General features: G+C 46.5%; 1 protein-coding gene across 4 annotated transcripts in view; it reads left to right on the top strand.

Moving 5' to 3' along the window:
• LOC105559392 (mucin-12) overlaps positions 1-18665 on the top strand; it is a 241370-nt gene extending 222705 nt beyond the window's left edge. For all 4 annotated transcript variants that reach the window (XM_012007638.1, XM_012007636.1, XM_012007637.1 and 1 more), the window contains 9 exons: positions 5052-9347; positions 9621-9932; positions 10015-10084; positions 10291-10697; positions 11329-13227; positions 13345-13470; positions 13564-13730; positions 13857-14071; positions 14173-18665. In XM_012007638.1, the coding sequence (XP_011863028.1) occupies positions 5070-9347; positions 9621-9932; positions 10015-10084; positions 10291-10697; positions 11329-13227; positions 13345-13470; positions 13564-13730; positions 13857-14071; positions 14173-14594 (7896 nt within the window). In that variant the 5' untranslated portion in view covers positions 5052-5069 and the 3' untranslated portion in view covers positions 14595-18665. The remainder of the gene's footprint in view (positions 1-5051; positions 9348-9620; positions 9933-10014; positions 10085-10290; positions 10698-11328; positions 13228-13344; positions 13471-13563; positions 13731-13856; positions 14072-14172) is intronic.
• Positions 18666-19307: the final 642 nt, after the last annotated feature.

Below are 19307 nucleotides of genomic sequence, written 5' to 3'. Positions count from 1 at the left end.
CTCGGTATTTAATTCTGAAATAAATCTTCGTTTTTCTCCGGCGTCCACTCTCTCTCCTTTGCTCTTCCGAGGGAGAAGAGCCGGTTATTCGGGGGAAGGAATGACTTAACTATGTTGGGCGTCGTAATTTCACTCGAGGCAGCGGGAGCTTCCGCACCCCGGAATCTCGCAGGACCCTCTCGCGCAAACGGAATCGGAAGTTATCGCGATAATGCGTTGCATCGGAATCGTAAACCCGAGGGCGGGCTTGAGCTGCGCCCGTAAAATTTTTATCGGTTCGCGCGCAGCGAGCCGGGCTGTATACTTGTTCTTTTCACGGCGTTCCGATAAATGTTATCAAACGTACAGGACGCGAGAGCACGAGCTTGTTCCTTATACACGGCACGTATTGGTTAAATATCGATTCTACAGTTCTGGGCTTTCTATTTAAAAACTGGACCATGTACAATATTTAGCTGTCCGGCTAGGAAGTCGCATCCCCACGTATGCAATTCGGGATGACCGAATAAAACTCGGGACCCAGTTCCGAAACGAGCGGGACGATTTGGATCGGGTTTCGAGCTAATCGCTCCGATTGAGACAAGTTCGCGACGTCGTGAACGATTTCGTTAGTCTTGCCGGAGGCTAAGCGAGAGGCAGACGCGCTTGCGGTGTCGTGGCCGTCGTTTAAGCCGTGGCTTAACTCGGCTTAAGGCATTACTCTCTCCTTCTCTCTCTCTCTCTCTCCCTCTCCCTCCCCAGCTCCCTTTGCTCTCGGGCTTTCCTCTCCGTACTTCCGCCTCGTTCCGCCCTGCTGCGCGGCTTTTAATCGAGCGCCAGCGGATTATCTCGACATCGAATCTACGGTCAACCTGCAAACCACCGGCAAACTCTGGACCTTTGTGCGTCATTCTATCCGCGCGACTCAGATGCCCCGTTTCACGAACTCGCAATCTGAGCGGGGCGAGAGCGCGTCCGCTTCCTCGCTTTGACGCGAGGTCAATCGACGCGACGATAGATAGATATAAATTCGCGCGCGAACGTTGATATCTCGATTCGCGATAAAAACCGCAGAATTAGCGGGAGGGGAAAGAGCTCGCTGCCACAGCAACGTCACGCTTACATCATTCTTGTAATTACGCCAGCTTGATCTTGCGATACGGCGAGATAAATGATTGTACATCTGCTTGATAATATTAATCATGTGCGCTGTAATTGGCGTGCATTATAATCGATTGTAATATCATTTAAATTAATTAATATCGTGCATGTAATACGCGCGCTCGCGAATACGGGCGAGAGTGCACCCGCTGATTATCGGGAATCGGGCGCGCTGGATCAGCCATAAATGATATTCCCGCGGGGGGGGGGGGGGGGCGGCGGCGGGAACGCGGATATCGTTGATGATCGATCATTTCCCGCGCCGGCAGTCCGCGATATTTACGGAGACTGCTTACCGGCGCTTACCGCGCGCCACATAATTCCGGCCGCCTCTCGCCTCGGAAAGAACAAGAGGGAGAAAGAAATGGGCGCCATTTGTCGCGGATCTTATCGGACGGCGGGGCGGACTCTTCGTTTTAAAGCGACTCGAGCGTAAACGCCGCGGCCTCCGGATCCGCTCCCCGGGTCGAACCCCCGAAACGCGCGTCGGGACCCGCTGCTTTAGCACCGGATATTTATTGCCCCACGGTGTAGCCTTATCGAGTGGCCTCGCCATGCCTGAAATCGTGAGAATTCCAGCCAAACCGTCCCTCCACCGCCCGCATATACGCAGGCACACGTACACACGCGCGCACACACACACAAAACTGTTCTCCTCTTCCCCTTGCACGTGTGTGGCACACGAGCGGGATTACGTACGAGTGTGCGCGCGCCCAGTAACGGGACAGAATGTAATGGAGAACGGGACGGAATGGAACGAGGGGACGGGCCGGGACAGGAGGTGGACGAGGGGGGGGGGGAAGGGAGGGGTCTTTGACTGGCGCGCGAAGGGGACCAGACCAGCAGCAGCCCCTCAGGTTGCTCGGCAAGGGTGCGCGATATTGATTCCCACCTAGCGTTTACACCGCGCGCGGAAGCTCGGCGTTACATTCGCGGGCTCCCAGTCAATGGGCATGATTCCGGCGCCCCGAGGAAGTCCCGGCTACCTTCCCCGAGTCGCTCGCGATAGTGTCATCCCGCGGGGGCGATGATTAATTTGACTTGTTTTCGGTACGCGGCCGTGTTATATTACGGAGCACGTGTTCGCCGTGAAGCCCTAAAACGCGCGCGATATTGTCCCGATTCTATATAAAGGGACTATAAATTATCACGTATACAGGATACGACAACGAATTACACATAAATGCCCGCTGTGTGCCGATGCGGAAAAGTCCAAACTTTGAGGAAACTTGAATTACGCGAGAAACGCTCGATGTCGCGACATCACGACACGCGTAGACGCGTCAACAATTAAAGAGTGAACTGCGCTAAGTTTTTCGCGTGTCCTAAAGGCCTGGCGTCCACGATGCTGGAACTTGGTCCAAGCTCTAGTTTCGAGAAATGTGTTGCCAATCAACTTGCAGCCTTTATGGAACAGCTGCAAGTTGACTGGCTACACGTTTCTCGGAACTGGGACTTGGGGGGCCGAGTTCCAACGTCGCGGACGCAGGCTTCAACTGAAACTCGAATGATTCTTTAATTTTGTACCGGCCGACGATTTACGATAACGGTTGCTCGCGCGAGGCTACGATTGTGCGTCGCCTCGAGTGTCGCACGGTTAAGCGATACTCTGAGTGGAACCCGATCTCGCATCGATATTCGCGATTATTCGTGCCTGCGCTGTCTCGCCCGTCGCCGGGGTTATTTCGAGCGCGGCGGTGGAAGTTACGGTGGTGTTGGCGCGTGTCCCGGTACGTACGGCTTCCCGCGTTATATACGTTTACAGCTTTCCGATATCTAACTTCTACGCCCCTTTTTCCACATCTCAATGAGCCACGACGCGAACGAGCTACACCGACACGTGCACATAGACGGACACGCACACACCATCTGCCGCTTCTCTCTCCCTATCGACCAGCCTCGGATCGATAGCGATCTATATTACAAGCGGCTGACTCCTCGAGTGGAAGACGACGGGGAGTCTTCGACGTTTCACCGATCGCTGAAGAGGCTATTTGCCTCGCGGTGACGGTGATGGTAATAACGGCGCGCAACCCTCCGCGGCTCTATTATGATAACCGAAACTCCGGTTGGAACTTACTATCTACTAAACGTGATACAGTCCACCCTCTCTCGAAAGTTGTCCCCTCCTCTCCCCGCCGCCAGATAAAAAGCGATTATCGGTTACGGTAGAAGCGAGAATTCGCTAAACGTCAAGACTTTTCCCTATGCTTGATAATAGAGAGCGTCCGCGATACGTTACGAATTTATTATGCATCGTCGATGGCCAGGTATGTTCGAGCTTGTTCTCTAAATTTTTTGGAGTGGGATCTCACTCTTCTGGAATATGCAGTACTTGTAGAAACAAATCAAGAAAGCCTGAGTAGTGCTTCAAGGACCATCTGTGTCCGGGTTATTAAGCATTGTTTTATCGTTATAGATAAAATAAGAAACAAATGTAATCTGTTCTCTAAGGTTCTTGGAGTGAAAAAACTGCCATGCATTGAAATATTCGCCCTATTGGAATTAATATTTACTCCAACGGAATGAGAGTGAAAATTCCACTTCATGGCAGTATTTTCACTCTAAAAATTTTAGAGAGAACTGCAGATGTTCGATGTAACCGGCGCACATTATCACTCATCACCCTAATGTAGCTTAACATACTCATAAGGCCTGTGCCCATGATGCTAGAACTTGGTCCATGTTCTAGTTTTGAGAAATGTGTAGCCAATCAACTTGCAGCTTTTATGGAATAGCTAGACTAGAACTTGGACCAAGTTCTAGCATCGTGGACACAGGCCTTTACACATCCAGATACATTATCATTCCTCCCTCCACCTAGACCTTCGCTCTAAACGCATCAATGCACCTCGAATTACTTATGAGACTGGATACTACAAAATGCGTCATGTCCAGGAAAATTTACAAAAATGGTTTGCAACTCGGAAATAAATGGTGTTTGGAGCACTTATTTATTAAGATTTTTTGATTTGTTTACTAGTACGACACACTTCTGAAATGTGATACCTATTTTGAACATTGTATGCGGAAGATAGCTTTTGACTTCGTCGAAGAGACGCCCGATTATGTTACCTACTCTGTCAATCTCTGATTTCGTCGGAGACGCATCGTCGTTCGACAGGCCACCTTTGCCGCCTCGCCCTCGGCAAGATCTTATCTCTCACGAGACTAACAATGCGAGATCGAAGTTGTTCGATCGAGAGTGAAGACGAAGGAAACGGGTGGAGAGTACGACTGTAACAGACAAATACAAAACAATGAAGATTAATGCTTTGGCCTCGTTTTCCTCTCCTGCCGGCCATTCTCCCGCTCGGCGGTATCGCGTGAACATTTCGGTATTCCCCGAGGAGAGGCGTATCCCTTCGGACTCGACTTTGGCGAACTCCGCGATCTTATAACCCTGACCCTAAATCCACCGTGGTTAATGAATCCTCTCAATGATTCAATGTGAATGATGACTTTCTCTCTTTAATCCCCAATTTTTACACCATCTCTGAATAAAATAAATGCGATACTAGTGATGTTATAAGTCTAGTCAACTCTAATTGTATGACTCATGAATAACTCTCATAGATTATTAATTCTACGTAGGAGATGACTCTGTTTCTCACTATGTCTCCATCAGTTTTGGCATTGATTTCCTATTGCGAAACTGGAATGAAGTATTTAATTTTTTGTCTTATTCACTTGATCAAAACTCAACGTGAATAATTAGTACGATAGGATGTTTTGTACGAGTACAAGATTTGTCTTTAAAAGCCTTCTCTTGATCAGATAGTCGTGACAAAATTATATACATTCTTGTTTAGCTTCTAGCGCGTACGTGAGTACACAGATATTTAGGGTCGCGTCGCACATAACAACTAACTCGGCAGAGTCTTTAATCGATAACTCCTTTGTGGTTGCAGATTAGCAGTTGGTGTGACATGGATGTGAGCTTCACGAACGTGTTAGAGGGGGCTCGCCAGTACTTCCAGGGACTGCCCGTACCGAGTACAGGTGGCGGCGCGGCCACGTCGGTGGATCACAATCTCCACTCGACATCCTCTACGAATCCCGCCTCGTCCACATCGGCGATGCACGATCATGATGCGCCGTCGCAGCCGACTCAATCAACTCAGTCAATCTCAACTTCCGCCAATAGCAGCAGCAACAGCAGCAACAACAACAATAGCAGTAGTAATGTCCAGGAGTCGAATCGTTACTCCGCCGACATCAGACCTTCGTCGTCCGTGGAGAGTAGCAATGCGACTGTCGGATCGAATTTTTGGAACCCGCTCGTCGATCCGTATGCGCCGCAGCCGACCAGGGTCGAAGTCCCGGACACCAGGCCAGGCGACGAAGGCTCCGCCATGGAACCCAGCTCCTCTTCCTCAGGCATTGTCACCTTAACCGAGATGCAGCCCTCAAATTATCAGTCGTCCTCCTCCGTTGCCGCGTCATCGTCGAATTTCTCGCAGAGACCGCTACCGACGTCATCGTCGTCATCATCGTCGTTGACCACGTCCTCCAGCGATCACAGTCATCAATCTCACCTCTCGGCGTCGAGCTCGTCGTCGCATTTGCATCAGATGCAACCCCAGCCGCCACGTTCCCCCGGACCGGTGTATCAACAACTTAGTAATGTCAGCAGGACGTCCTTCGGTACGGCAGAGATGCTCGCCTCTTCTTCGTCGCACGTCGCCTCAACCTATCAGCCTGCCAGTAACGACAGGCAGTCGCAGCCGATCGTCGCGCAAAGAACTCAGTACTATCCACGTTACCATCATCCAGACATCACGAAATGCGCACCGGCCCCGTACTCGCAGAGTTCCATTTATCAGTCCGCTAATGTGGCGCAGCCCTCGAGCATGGTCCAGCAACCGAGCACGAGACCGACGCCAATAGAGCAGAATAATACTACGACATTGTCCAACGTCGTCACTCAAGGACACTGTCCGTCGGAGCAGCAACGAATATCTGGTACTTACGGTAGCGTACCACTCGCGCAGAATTCTCTCGGCGGATCCACTGTGTACGGATCCGGCGCCACCTCTTCATCCCCTCAAAGTTACCGTTCCACGAATCACTATCAGCAGCAGGTCCAGCGTCTGGCCATTTCCGCTTCGAGTGTGAGCGACAAGTCGCACAGCTCGGACGGATTGCACTCTTCCACCGCCGCTTGCTCTTCATCGTCGCAGGCGGTCAGTCCGCGTCAGCCCGGACCAGGAAGCTCCTCCTCCAATCACATTCCTTCGCAGCCGCAGTCGCAGAATCTTCCGGGTCACATTCCTTCACCGCATCTGCCGTCCGCCGCCACCTCGGTGCACTATCATCAGCACCAGCAGCAGCAACACCAGCAACACCAGCAATCGTCGCCTCTGCAGCAGCAGCAGCAGCAACAGCAGCATCCTAGTCGTATAAATGCGTCGCCACACTCGCACGGTCCCTCGTATGGAGGACGCGTAGTGTCGCTGCCATCGCACGGCGTCCCATCGTCGTCCTCCTCCGTCGCTATGACTGCAAACCACTCGCAGCAACAGCAGATGCCACCGCCTCCGAGTGGATATCATGTAGGAACGACGCCGTCGCCGCATCACGAGCCGTCGCCGCGTCACGCGACTCCGTCGCCACATCACGCGACTCCGTCGCCACAGCGGCAGTCGCCCCACGTGTCTAGCCTGCACAATCCGCACGCCTCCCCGTCTCCTCATCATACACCCTCGCCGCACAACAGTTTCCAGCCGCACTCGCCGACCTATCCGCCACCGCCGCCTCCGCCGCTACCATCGCAGCAACAGCAGCAGCAGCAGCAGCAGCAGCAGCAACAACAACAGCAACAGCAGTCATCGGCTTCATCGAGGTCGACACTACATTCGTACACCTCGCAGCACTATCAAACGAATTACGTGGCGGCGGTTCGTGACGCGGCGATGGGGTTGCCTTACGCACCGCCGCCACCGTCCCAGTCTTCGTACCATTCCTTCCAGAAGAGCCCACAACCGGAGTCTCAGGGAAGTAGTTACTACTCCCAGCCGAGTCGGTCTCACGGTCAGCCATACGGTATGCAGCAGATGCTGGTGCCGCCGCAGACGGTGTACCCCAGTACCTCCGGCAGCAACAGTAGCTACCAGCAAAACGCCAACAAACATGCAACGTATAACGGCGTGGATACCACGAAGAGAGGCACGATTGACGTCACGGCAACACCTTATGGTACGCATCGGTCGTCCACGCAGAGGAGCAGCAACACGCATAACTTGCCGCCTATTGCCTCCCTCTCGTCCTATCATTCCAACAGGCGAGAACCGTTGGGGAAACCGGCGCAGACGATAGCGCGACAACGAATGCATCCGACGAACGCAACGAGCAAAGTCCCGTCTGTCGTGATGCCGCCGACACCCTCGTCTATGCCGATCCTTCCTCAGAGGCGCGCCGAGTTCCTGGTAACTCCGGCCTCGACTATGAACCACTCGATACCAGTGAACGGTAGGACGACTACTGTGACAAATATAACGTATGTCACGCGGCATAGCAGTCAGCAAGGCTACCCATCGTCATCATATGCCACTACGATGGCGCCTAGTCATCATGGTAACAACTCCACTAGTAGCACCACAGTGACCACTGTCAATCATGGTGGTTCAAGCGGTGCGAGGTCTTCCGCTCCAACGATTCACGTGTATCAGTCTTCCGACGAGCCGGATCGGTCAGCGGGGTCGTCGTCCTATCATCCTCACCATCAACCATCGACACGAATGACGACCGAGAGCTACGCTTACAAAGAATATCCTTCTTACCAGAATTCGGCGTCGTCCGGCGGCAGTCAAGCGACCTCAGCCGCCGCCGTAACGAGTTCCCCATCGCCGAGCAATGCAGTCCGAAAGAGGGAATCCCCTCTGGATTTGTCCGTGAAAACGGTTAAGACGTCGGCGGATTCCACGGCGCAGGACGACCTCGAGACCACCAGCACCGACAAGCACGTCAGTAGCTCGAGCCTGAGTACGTCCAGAAATAATGTGAACAGGCCGATGCCACCTCCGGCTGTCATGCATCAAGCGGCACCGGCGCAACCGTCGTATCCGTCGGCGTACGACCACAGGCCTTCGAGTAACAGTTCGAGGAATTCCATGCCCGTCACCTGCATCCGAGCGTCGACGCCTCAAACGGTGTGCGCGCCCAAGGTCGACTTTCTACCGGACTTCACCTCGGCGCCGCTACGTCATCAGTCGCATCATGAGAATCCCCTTCGCAGAAGCACCACGCAGCAGCTTTACGTACCATCCGCCCAGCCGCTCTCGTCCCATCACACGAACACCTCTCCACTGCCTCATATGTCCACGTTCAAGAAGCGTCCACTGCCCACGTCGCCACTGTACGACGGCCTGACGATACCACCGCCACCACCTTCGTCGTCGTCATCGTCGACGTCTGCGTCTTCATCGTACATCCAGACGAATGATTCTGCGTCCTCGAGGTTCTCCAAGTATCACTCGATGATGGATCCATCTCCGCGATTCGGCCCGCCCACACTGCCCGCGCAAGATTATCCACCCGACTCGAGCAAGTACTATTTAGCGGACAGCAGAGTCAAGTTCGACCAGCAATTCCCTCAGCGCGAACGGATGCCGTTTAAAAGGGCAGGAGAGCCGATTTACGGCGTGGGGAACCCCATGAAACAGCCCAGACTCGTTTGGCGAGTACCGAGTACCGAAAAGCAGGTTAGCGAGCCGAAACTGCCGGCCGCGGGTGCGCTGAACGAACAGCAGAAGCGGCAAGACATGAACTTGTTGGTTCCTGTGCCGAACGGAGCTCTGGCGACAGCCGGCGCCCACGATCAGAGAACCGACAGCGCCGGTTACTTGGCGCCGGAATCGACCAGGTATCAGTCGGCATACTGTGATAAAAGGTCCTACCCGGAGTCCAAAGTCATACGCAGCTCATCGTCGTCGTACAATCACCCGGTGGTCTTGAAATCCGCGAGTACACACTCGTTACCGCAACAGCTGTCCTATCCGAATTATCGCCAGCCAGTTCAAAAGACAACGTGTTCCCCGAGCGGGATGTCCGGCGGCCAACCGATGGATCAACCTAACAACACTGGTGCCGACAAGAGGGTGCTCAACTTGCTGAGAAGCAGCCTGGAGAACAAGCAACAGAGGGACGAACAGCTTAACAGCCAGCAGCCTATCTTCAATCACAGCCAGCAGAGTTTTCAGAATAAGGCGAGAAATTATAAATTTTACAGAGACTTAAGGAGAAATTCAAATTCCGATTCAAGAATCTCAGCTTTAGATATTTTTGTCCACTTTTTCGTTGCCGATAATTTATCACCAACTTTTGCGCATAAAGTCAAAGTCCCCCATAGATCGAGCATGAACTGTAGCTGAAAATGAAAATCCGCGGCGGTTTAGTCCACTTAGTCGTTTCTATCGATCTTCAGACGTTCTCGACGTCTAGGTCTGACGTTTCTGATGATTTCCGTGAAATTCCCTCAGGTCGTCGCGCCAGTCGAGCCTAAGAGCATCGGCAGGCACAATCTGTCACCGTTCACCGCGGCGGGCTTGCTCGAGCGTAACAGCAACACGCCGCCGCATTACAAGCTCCACGTTCCGCGAGCGGTAGACTCGATCACTCAGGAGGTGCCACGCAGCATGTACGCCTCGAGCGGGAATGCATCCGCCACGCTACCCGGCAAGGAAGACCTCGCGGGACCACGTGGCACCGAGAATCAAATACATCGTGACAAGGACGACGGCATCGCCGCTATCATAGCTGCGAAGATCCGGACGAAGGCGGAACTGAAACAAGTACGTGATTGTCTCTACCTAACTCTAATTTGGCGGAATTGCGCTGATCACGCCGATCTCACGATTTGTGCTTTTCGTTTAGGTCGGGACCGGCCAATTTACAACGAAAGCCTCTTCCGTACCTCTTCAGGACGTGTCGTCGACGCCGAGAGGTAATTTAGCTTTTGCATAAAAGATGCTAATAATCAGTGGTCGTTAATAGATGTTATTTATGATAATTTTATATTAATTGGATCTGTTCGTTTCAACTCGATCATGGTTTGTGCAATAATTGTGCTATTTATTCAATTGCGTCGATTGTGCTGCGAGATATTATTTTTGAGATTTGTATGTAATTCTTTTTACGTTATGTACACAGAGATCGACAGTGCGGCCTCGACATCAACGCCGCAGTCTGGCTCGTCTGCGGGCAGCCCGCCGAAATTAACACGAGAGAAGATGGTCTGTCTACCGCCTAGAAGACGCTTGTTTTCCAGAACTGACGAGGACAGCATACCGGTAGCGGCGACCGTGCCCGTGGCCGCTGTGGTCGCGTCCACGGTACCAGCCAGGGCAAGTGGGTGCAGGAGCTCCTCCGAAACGTCGGTCTTCGATTTTCGGGAAAGTGACTCTGAAGGCGAGATGCCAGTTCTCGAGCGGCAAACTTTGGAAGAAATGAGAAGAGACAGGAAACAGTTGTCCAAAGTACAACCCCCGGTACCTCTCAATGACGCTATGTCTATGAACATGGCATCCTCGACGGATCTCGTGAAGATAGAGCTGAAGGTAATGTATAGTGTATAAAGCAAATAAGAAGTTTAAGATGGAGAAGAATGAAAACGAATTATTTAATTTATGTGACTGAAATACAAAACAGAGATTTTGAGTTAGTAATAATCAGGGTTGGGCAGTAACTCGTTACCTGTAACTTTCCCAACCCTGGTAATAATTGATTTCACTTGTGTCGGTTGTTCTTTCTTTTCCGTGAGTAAATTTTCTTTGATACCACGAGCCTGCGACAAAGTGGATATTGATACATTTCATGCCGTATCGACTTCTGATTTATATATTGTGAATTTTGATATTTAATGAGTTTTTAAAGTAATATTTTATCTATATAATATACACACACATATGTGTACACACACATCCTGTATTTTTTGTATATTTACAGAATATATTCACTATTTTTATTCAACTATACTTATTGTAAATAAAAATAAAATATTTTGTAAAAAATAGAAATACTTTTATATTTTTATCAAATGTTTTTATGTTATAATATTAAACTTTTGTGTATGTTACATGCAAATTTGTGTGTGATTTTAGTTAATTCTCCGTCTTTAAAAGTACTTGTGACTGTGTTCTATCTATTCACGTTATCATTATACTTTATAGATGTAATCCTTGTTTGCAGGAGAATGACAAAATCAACGATATTGATCCATTTTGGAGTAACACCTGTGATAAATTTATGGAGCAGTTACGTTCGGGTGATTCCGCGAAGAAACGGGGGCGTAGAAAAAAAGTGAGCGGTAACGCAATGTCGAAGCTTGAAGACACAGCTAACGATAGCGACAAGGAATCGGATACCAATGCGTCGCATTCTCAAATTAAGCCCGAAAACATCAAGAAGGAAATACCGGATCCGTCTAGTAAGGAAGATAAAAATTCGGTCTTCAAGGACATTAAGATCAAGACGGAACCTGGACTGACGAAAGAGGATGATAAACACTCAAGCGACGATTCAGATGAAGTGCCGTTAATTAAAAGAACAAGGCAGGAAATAAAGAAGGAAGATAGTGATTGCGACGAGGAAGTGATATGCCGAAGAAGACGGGTCCGTCGCGGCGGCAGAATCAAACTCGAATCTTCTAGTGGCAGCGAATCCTCGAGCGAGGAAAGCGATGTCAGTACCGAGTTCGGCCACGGTTCCACAGTGGCTGACAGACTTCGTGCTAGGAAACGAACTATGGTTAACGTGTCGGAAGGTATGAAGCTTCGTTCAAGGGACACTACTCCGCATAAGGCAAAGACGGAAAAGGAGTCGAAATTGTCGCCCCCCAAAGGTGGAACATCCCAAAAAGCGAAACCGAAGCCATTATTTGGCGACGGTAGCGATTTCAGACCCGGTTGGGAAGAGGAGGTTTACGTATACAAGAAGTCTCTAAGAATGCCACCCAGATTGATAACAGTGTCAAAACCATCGCGCTTTCACCGACTGTCCACGTCGTTGCCAGACTTAGATCCCGGCTCGCCGGCATTGTCCGTCTCGATGGACAGTTCCGACATGTGTCTGAGTCGTAATAAGAGAGACAGCGACATGGAGTCCAATTACAGTTTCAGCATCACGGGACTCGGCAGTAAGATTGACGACGAGGAGGCGACCTCGTCGACTACAGTTTCCTGCCCTCCGAAAGCTATGATGAAACATTTCCGATCGGAGAACAATTCTATCGTCGACGTTCTCGCGCAGAAAGTTGGAAGTGGTGGTGGTCAGAAGGACTCGAAGAAGAGGCAGAATCCGAAAAGTAATAAGAGCAGTAACATTAATAAGAGCAATAACGAGCCGGAACTTTTACCAACGCCAGGTCTCACACCACTTCTGTCGTCCGAGACATTGAAGAACTCTAAGAACAGGGTCGCACCGAAGAATAATAGGAACCCGATTAAAGTTACTAACTCCGTCCTCCTCGGTTATTTCCGCAAAGAGACGGTCAATAATTTCCGCGAGGCGTTCAAGAATAATCACACGTTGCCCAATAAATTCTCCACTCTGGTATTGAAGAGCCGAACAAGAACGGAGACGAAAGTCCTGAAGAAAGAGACGACTATTCGTGAAGTATTTGGCGAGGATAGACCCGCATCAGCCCCGCCGATGCAAAATCACGATGACACATCACAGGACGACGATTCACAGAACGAAACGCCGGAGAATGCATTGGGCAAGGTACGAACGTTGAAGCAAAAAGTGGTGTCCCGTTTGAGGAGTGCTGGTATATTACGAAGTCACAAGACGATTGTGAACTCGAAACGCCGTTTGTTAACCGTCGAGAGGCGAAAGGATCTATTCAAGTCGCTCACTAACAAGAAATTACGTCGTATCAATACCGAGATAGAGCAGGAAGAGACGAACGATGCTAGAGAGGAGGAAAATAATGAGATGGAGGATGACAAGAACGATTTGGAGATTCGTAACAAAAAGAAGTTGAAGCTTCGACCTGGCCGACGGAAATTCCGTTCTGGATTCGACTATATTCGTAAGAAGAAGAAGCCACTGAAGAAAGACGAGGCGTTGCCGAAGGAAAGGAAGAGAGTATGTATATTCAATTATACATATTTTTTGTTTGATTGTTGCGCTAATTTCTTTTTTGTAACGCATACGTTGTTTTTTTAATGTTACTTTGATACACGATATTTTTTTACTTTACAGCAAAGTCAAGCTAGCAAACCAAGCCCAGAGTGCGTAGCCGATATTCAGTCTGAGATCAGAACGTGGGTTATCAAAAAGGGCGTCGGAGAAACCATATTACATCGTGCTGCTCGTCTCGGTTACACGGTAAGATAACGGTATCACGGTGCTGCGTCATGCGGCCAAGTTAACTAGCGACTCGCACGAATTGCGATCTCATCTGCTTGTATTCTGCTGCAGGACGTGACTGCTTATTGTCTGGAGAAGCTCAATAGCGCGCCGAGTCCCAAAGACAACGCGGGATACACACCGCTTCATGAGGCGTGCTCCAAGGGTCATCTAGAAATCGCGAAACTCTTGCTGGCTTACGGCGCAAACGTTAGCGAGAGTGCTAACGGTGGCATCAGGTATTAAATTTTCATCAAATCTTTTGCGACAAATGTTCTCACTTAGATCGGCAAGTTACTTGACGAGTGTAGGCATTTATCGTGATAGATTGATAGAGAGATGTACATATATTCTTGTATTACCAGGCCACTTCATGAAGCGGCAGAGAATGGTGTTACGGAGCTTGTGCGATTACTGTTGTCGTACGGTGCCGACCCATTGTTGGCTACTTATTCCGGACAAACGCCTTTGATGCTAGCTACTGACACCGAAGCTAATTCCATTCTAGAACAGCATCTGGCTGACATCCAAGGTCGTACCACTGTACCATGGTCATTCGCCGGTCCATCTTCTATTTTCGGTACGTCATAGCTGGCATAAACCCTAATTCGTAAATGTTATGAATATTACATATGTATATTCCAGTTAAATATTTTAAATCTTTTATGGACTTGTTTTCAGATCCAGAAGAAACAGGTTACAATCCGCTCGATGATGCTCCGTTGGACAGTCCTGAATCAGAGCTAGATGATATCGAAATGGAAGTAAGCGACATCAACTTGCCTGCCCTTTTCACTCTGAACAACGATCCCGACAAGTGGGTGCTGCTTCAAGATCTCATAGCGATTTTGAGGATAAAGAGTCGCGATGCTCTTCTCCGTCAAATTAATCCGAAAGCTCATTCTGGGCCGCCTGCGATCGCGCATCGTGACATTATGCGTGAGCTAAAGCTGCCAGATTTTCTGGAGCAGTCTCGTTGCTGTCACCTGCTGAGCGGCGGCGAAAGGATTAATGTACGTGGTTCCAAGGTCACTCTTATCAAGTACAACGACAAGGTGAAGTCCCTGCTGAACGTGGAGAAAGTGCTGATTAGCCTTAGGTGACAAGAGGCGTCTCTGGGGCGATCATCTCCCCAGGCATCGAAACCATCGACTTCGATTCCGGCCAAGGAACAGCAGAAGAAAGTTGAGGGCAAAACTACTATGAAACGCGAGCGGCAACAAGGTAGAAAGCGACAAGAGACTCGTAACAAAAATTCCACGGACTGAGCGGCTCATTCTGTAGCTGATGATTTATCGAAATACAATAAAAATTCTAAAAATTGACGATTTAAGAATTATCGCTGAAAAATAACTAATGTTATGAACCAGGTCATTTTGGTAACTGTTTCACGACGCGTTAAAAAAAATAAGGAAGAAAAAGGAACAGGTTCTTTTAATATATAGAAAGAATACTAAATGACTGATGAAAATCTGTTTGTCTGGAAAGTTCGTCCCTGAAGATAGAAAGACTGATCAACACAATAATGAAGATCGGTGCTTTTACGTGTATCTAAAGACTGACTTCTCGATTTGTCTTATGCTTCGAAGGTAAATCGAATTAATTGCTGATTGAACACTGATCGAACTGATCGAATTGATTTTCTCTTCTCGATCTCTTATAGTGCAGAATATAATGAAATGGAGCTTGACTAAAGTGATAAGAGATACGCACATAATCGGTTCCGTTCCTTCATTCAAGTGATGAATTTATCAATCGAAATAAAGAAAGTCGGTAATACACCGATATTCTGCCGGGAGCGTAATGCGCAATTAAACTAACTTCGAAGCACATAGCTGTGTAAATGTAGTTTTAACAAAACTATTGTCTACTATTTAATGCGCAGCTAAGAGTGGGGAAACAGCTACCTGTGACATTATATAGCAGTATTTAATTGGGATATATACGTAATATACCCATAGAATGAGGGATATTTTATTAATTCTCTTAAGGACTGAGTAAATAATCAGAAGTTCGTTAACGTAACGCTTTTAGGTGATTGAAAAGAGGGAAACGTGTTGTTCGGGGCGATCACGACGATGGGAAAATGATGAGTCTTTGACAGTAGATTTCTCTCTCAATTGTCGAACCAAGTTTCGGAATAGTAATAAAAATAATAATAACGTAAATAGAGTAATAATTATTTTAGGAGTGCGAGAAAACATAGCGCGCACGCGCGCTGTCGTACCAGATATATTTTTATCTCGCACGTGGCTTCAAGAAATTTCTCCGATTTTAGGGGGCTTCACTCCGGGATTCGTGGAATTGGAACGAGCGCCCATGCGCGTTAATATTAGCTTTTCCTCTTTGAGCTACTACAGAACACGTCGTTAGAAGATGAGAATCGACGTTAAGAGAGCGTAACATAATTGAAATTGCTATCGCGAATGATAATGTTACCACAGTTTAGTCTTTGTTTTTCCTTACGTTAGAGAAGAATTGTACATTATACTGTGCACGTTATATTTATAACATGTGTTAATTGACCATTGCGAATAGGTGCTTTGAAACGCGAAGTGAATTGAATTTCAATTCATTGAGTCCGGAATAATATTTGACCCATTGAGGAGACACCGTCACACGTATAAAGGTGCATATCTGTTGTCTAGTTCTATTTTTAGTATTTCGCTATTTTTACTATTGTAATACACAGGATGTTCGAAAAAGGTGATACCAAATTTTAGGAATATTCATGAAAACAAGCAAAAAACTCTTAATAAGTAGTTGAGTACTTTGACGATTCAATAAGTCAACTCCTTCCAGAAAAAAAAACCCACGCTGATAAACGCAGATACTGGAAGGGACTTGAGGTCCAGGAGTGGACTGAGATAGAATATTCTATCAATTGGCTGAGAAAGAAAGTCGAATATTATTCAATAAATGATATTTAAATGCAATTTACTTTTTACTTGACGCATTTTCTGTTATCAAAATAGATAAAGACTAAATTTAGTTTATAAAATTAATTTATCTGGTACAGATATTCAATGTGTCCGGGCGTACATTATATGAGATGCTCGTAAATGAATGATATCACTATAAGAATTACAAAAATGCTTTCTAACTTTGAAATAAATGATTTCTGAAGTCCCGCATACTTAGTAAGACACTCTCTGGTTTGTTTTCACGAGTACTACTTACGCATAAAATTGGATTTCCATCTTTTTGAACACTGTACAATTATACATGTATATTTATATATGTGTATGCGTACACGCATATATAAATATATATATATATATATATTATGACGAGCTATATTTGTACACATATAAGTGTATGTATGTACCATATACGTACACCTATACGTATAGATACAAAAAATCGACTTTTAATTTATATTTGTGAAGCTCTTCGTTTTGTACAGCTTCCAATGTAGCGACTTAATTTTAATTCGGATAAAAGGATAGCCTCAACAGGTGTCAATGGCTCAACTCTTGTAATGTGGGAAGTGCAATTCGCGGAATAACATTTTCGTTTCGTTGATGGTCTAAGTACACGGTTATTATTTAGGAGTTTAGGGAAGGTAGATAATTATTTCGCGAAGGAGTAAAGCGGCCGGAAAACGCTGCTTAAAAACGCTCACGTGCAATAATATATCCGTTTTTACACTTTATCTTCAAGTTATTTCTATATTCTTGCGACCGTGTCAGGATAATGTTAGCACGTCATATCGGCAATCGGATGCTCGCTAAGAAAATAATTTGTAAAATGGAAAAGAGAATGCAATTAATAATAAAATGTAGTAAAACTCGAAGGAAGAGTGCAATTGAAAAATCTAATGAAAAATACTACATTTTATATTGTGATTAATTCGATATACGGAATTCTATACGGGATAAAGTACGGGATACAGATAAATCCGCGAGCAACGATCACTAAAGCGACGCCGCGTTTGATCGAAGCAATTTAGGAACGGAAATTTTATAATAAGAGGTGAGAGGAGTTATTTTAAACTTGGACAGAACCATTTCGGGGAGGGACGTATCGTTTGTACTTACTCGCGACGTTTCTGCGTTGATTTTCAGATGAAGATATTTAAGCGTATGTATTAGGGTACGTTTATGAAGCGAGGCGAAAGGAAAAAAAGAAAAGGGGGACGCGCGGGATAGTTCAGTTTCGCTTAGGATGCTGTAATACGCGTTTTACTTTGGCGTCGTGTGTAGCACAGAGGTTTCAATCGTTATAATCAGTCTCAGGGAAAAATCCACGTGTATTCTTGGAAGTAACACTTGACGGTGTACCGACTACAGATGCGTGTGTGCGTGCGAGCGACGCGTATCGATGCATATGCGTGTACAGTAGCTAGTTGAAGAAGAAAAGATGATTCTCCTGTTGCGAGGGATAATTATTAAAAATATCTAATTAATATTGAGTGATATTAATTAATGTTAATACGAGACGTCGATCTGTCGCGCAAGCGACGGCGCGTGGCGCTCGGGCGACTCCTTATAATTTTTATTTAGCTGACGATATCGAGTGGATAGGGTTGCATTATACCGATTGTACATACCGATATACATATTTTCAATAAGGGGAAAAAAAACGAAATAAAGAGAGGAATTACTTTTCTCTCTGACAGAACGACAGGAAACCGTGGTGTACGTACTGTATGTATCTTTTATTCTTTAAGTAGTTAAAATGTAGATTGCGGTACTTGTTTATATTAGCGTATACTATTTGTGTATAATATAAAGCATTAACCGGCGAGATAGTCACGTTGTGCGACATGAGATAAACTAAGTATGTATATATGTCACGTTGCGACTATTAGAAATATTATTTACTACTATTACTACTATTGCTACTATCACTACCGCGACTATTAGCTATTACTGTCACTACTGCTGCTGCTGCTACTACTGCTACTGTTATCATCTACGATTACGCGCTTTTTTATTGTACCATATATACATAGTAGTTAAACGATGGATGTACATTTTCTCTCTTAGTCGTGTAACATTCACACAACGCCTCTCCCTTCTATTGCCCCCCCCCTTGTATTTATACATTCAAGAAAACTTCTAAATGTGTTAATGCTGCTGCTTTAATGCGGATAAAGAACAGAAGTTATATATAAATATATAAAACATATATATGTATATATATATTATATATATGAACACAAATATATAAATATATGCATACATATAAAAGATATGAACAAATATATAAATATAAATAAATATATATATACAAATATATATTTTATTTCAGAGATTTAGTTCGAAACAACGTTGAAGCTGATGAACAAATTAGAGTCGTACTGTGATTCGTGTAAAGAGGAAATCGTTATTATTGTCATTGCCGTAGTCGTTACAAGCGAGTCACGATGGACCCGACGAATAACTTTCTAAACAATGGAAAAGATATTTGTGATTTTTTTTTTCGCTAATAACAATAACGAGTTATCCGATCGATGTAATAAAAACAAGTATTTTTACTGAAACTCTTATTCCTATCCATCAACCCTAGTCATTTAACTGCTGAAACGCTGAAAGGCCACGTCGAGGGTGATAAGATTTCAAATTTTTTCTACATAATTTTCTTATATCTCAACCTTGTAAAGCTTACACTTTTACTTTCACGTATAAGTACACACGGGAGATGCAGTATTACAAATGGCAATTAGGCTATAATATATAATTTTACCTTAAAGTTGATTGTGAAGATACGTTATATCAAGTATATCGTCATTTGTATACAAATGTAAAAGTAAATTATTCTGTCATCGGAATATCCCTTTACCTCGACGACATAATGTCGTCTTGTTAATC

This window comes from Vollenhovia emeryi, unplaced genomic scaffold, assembly GCF_000949405.1.
Source record: "Vollenhovia emeryi isolate VEMERY1.0 unplaced genomic scaffold, V.emery_V1.0 DF939276.1, whole genome shotgun sequence".
NCBI lineage: Eukaryota > Metazoa > Arthropoda > Insecta > Hymenoptera > Formicidae > Vollenhovia > Vollenhovia emeryi.
Note: the sequence above shows the minus strand (reverse complement) of the source record. Positions and strands in the feature narration are given on the sequence as shown.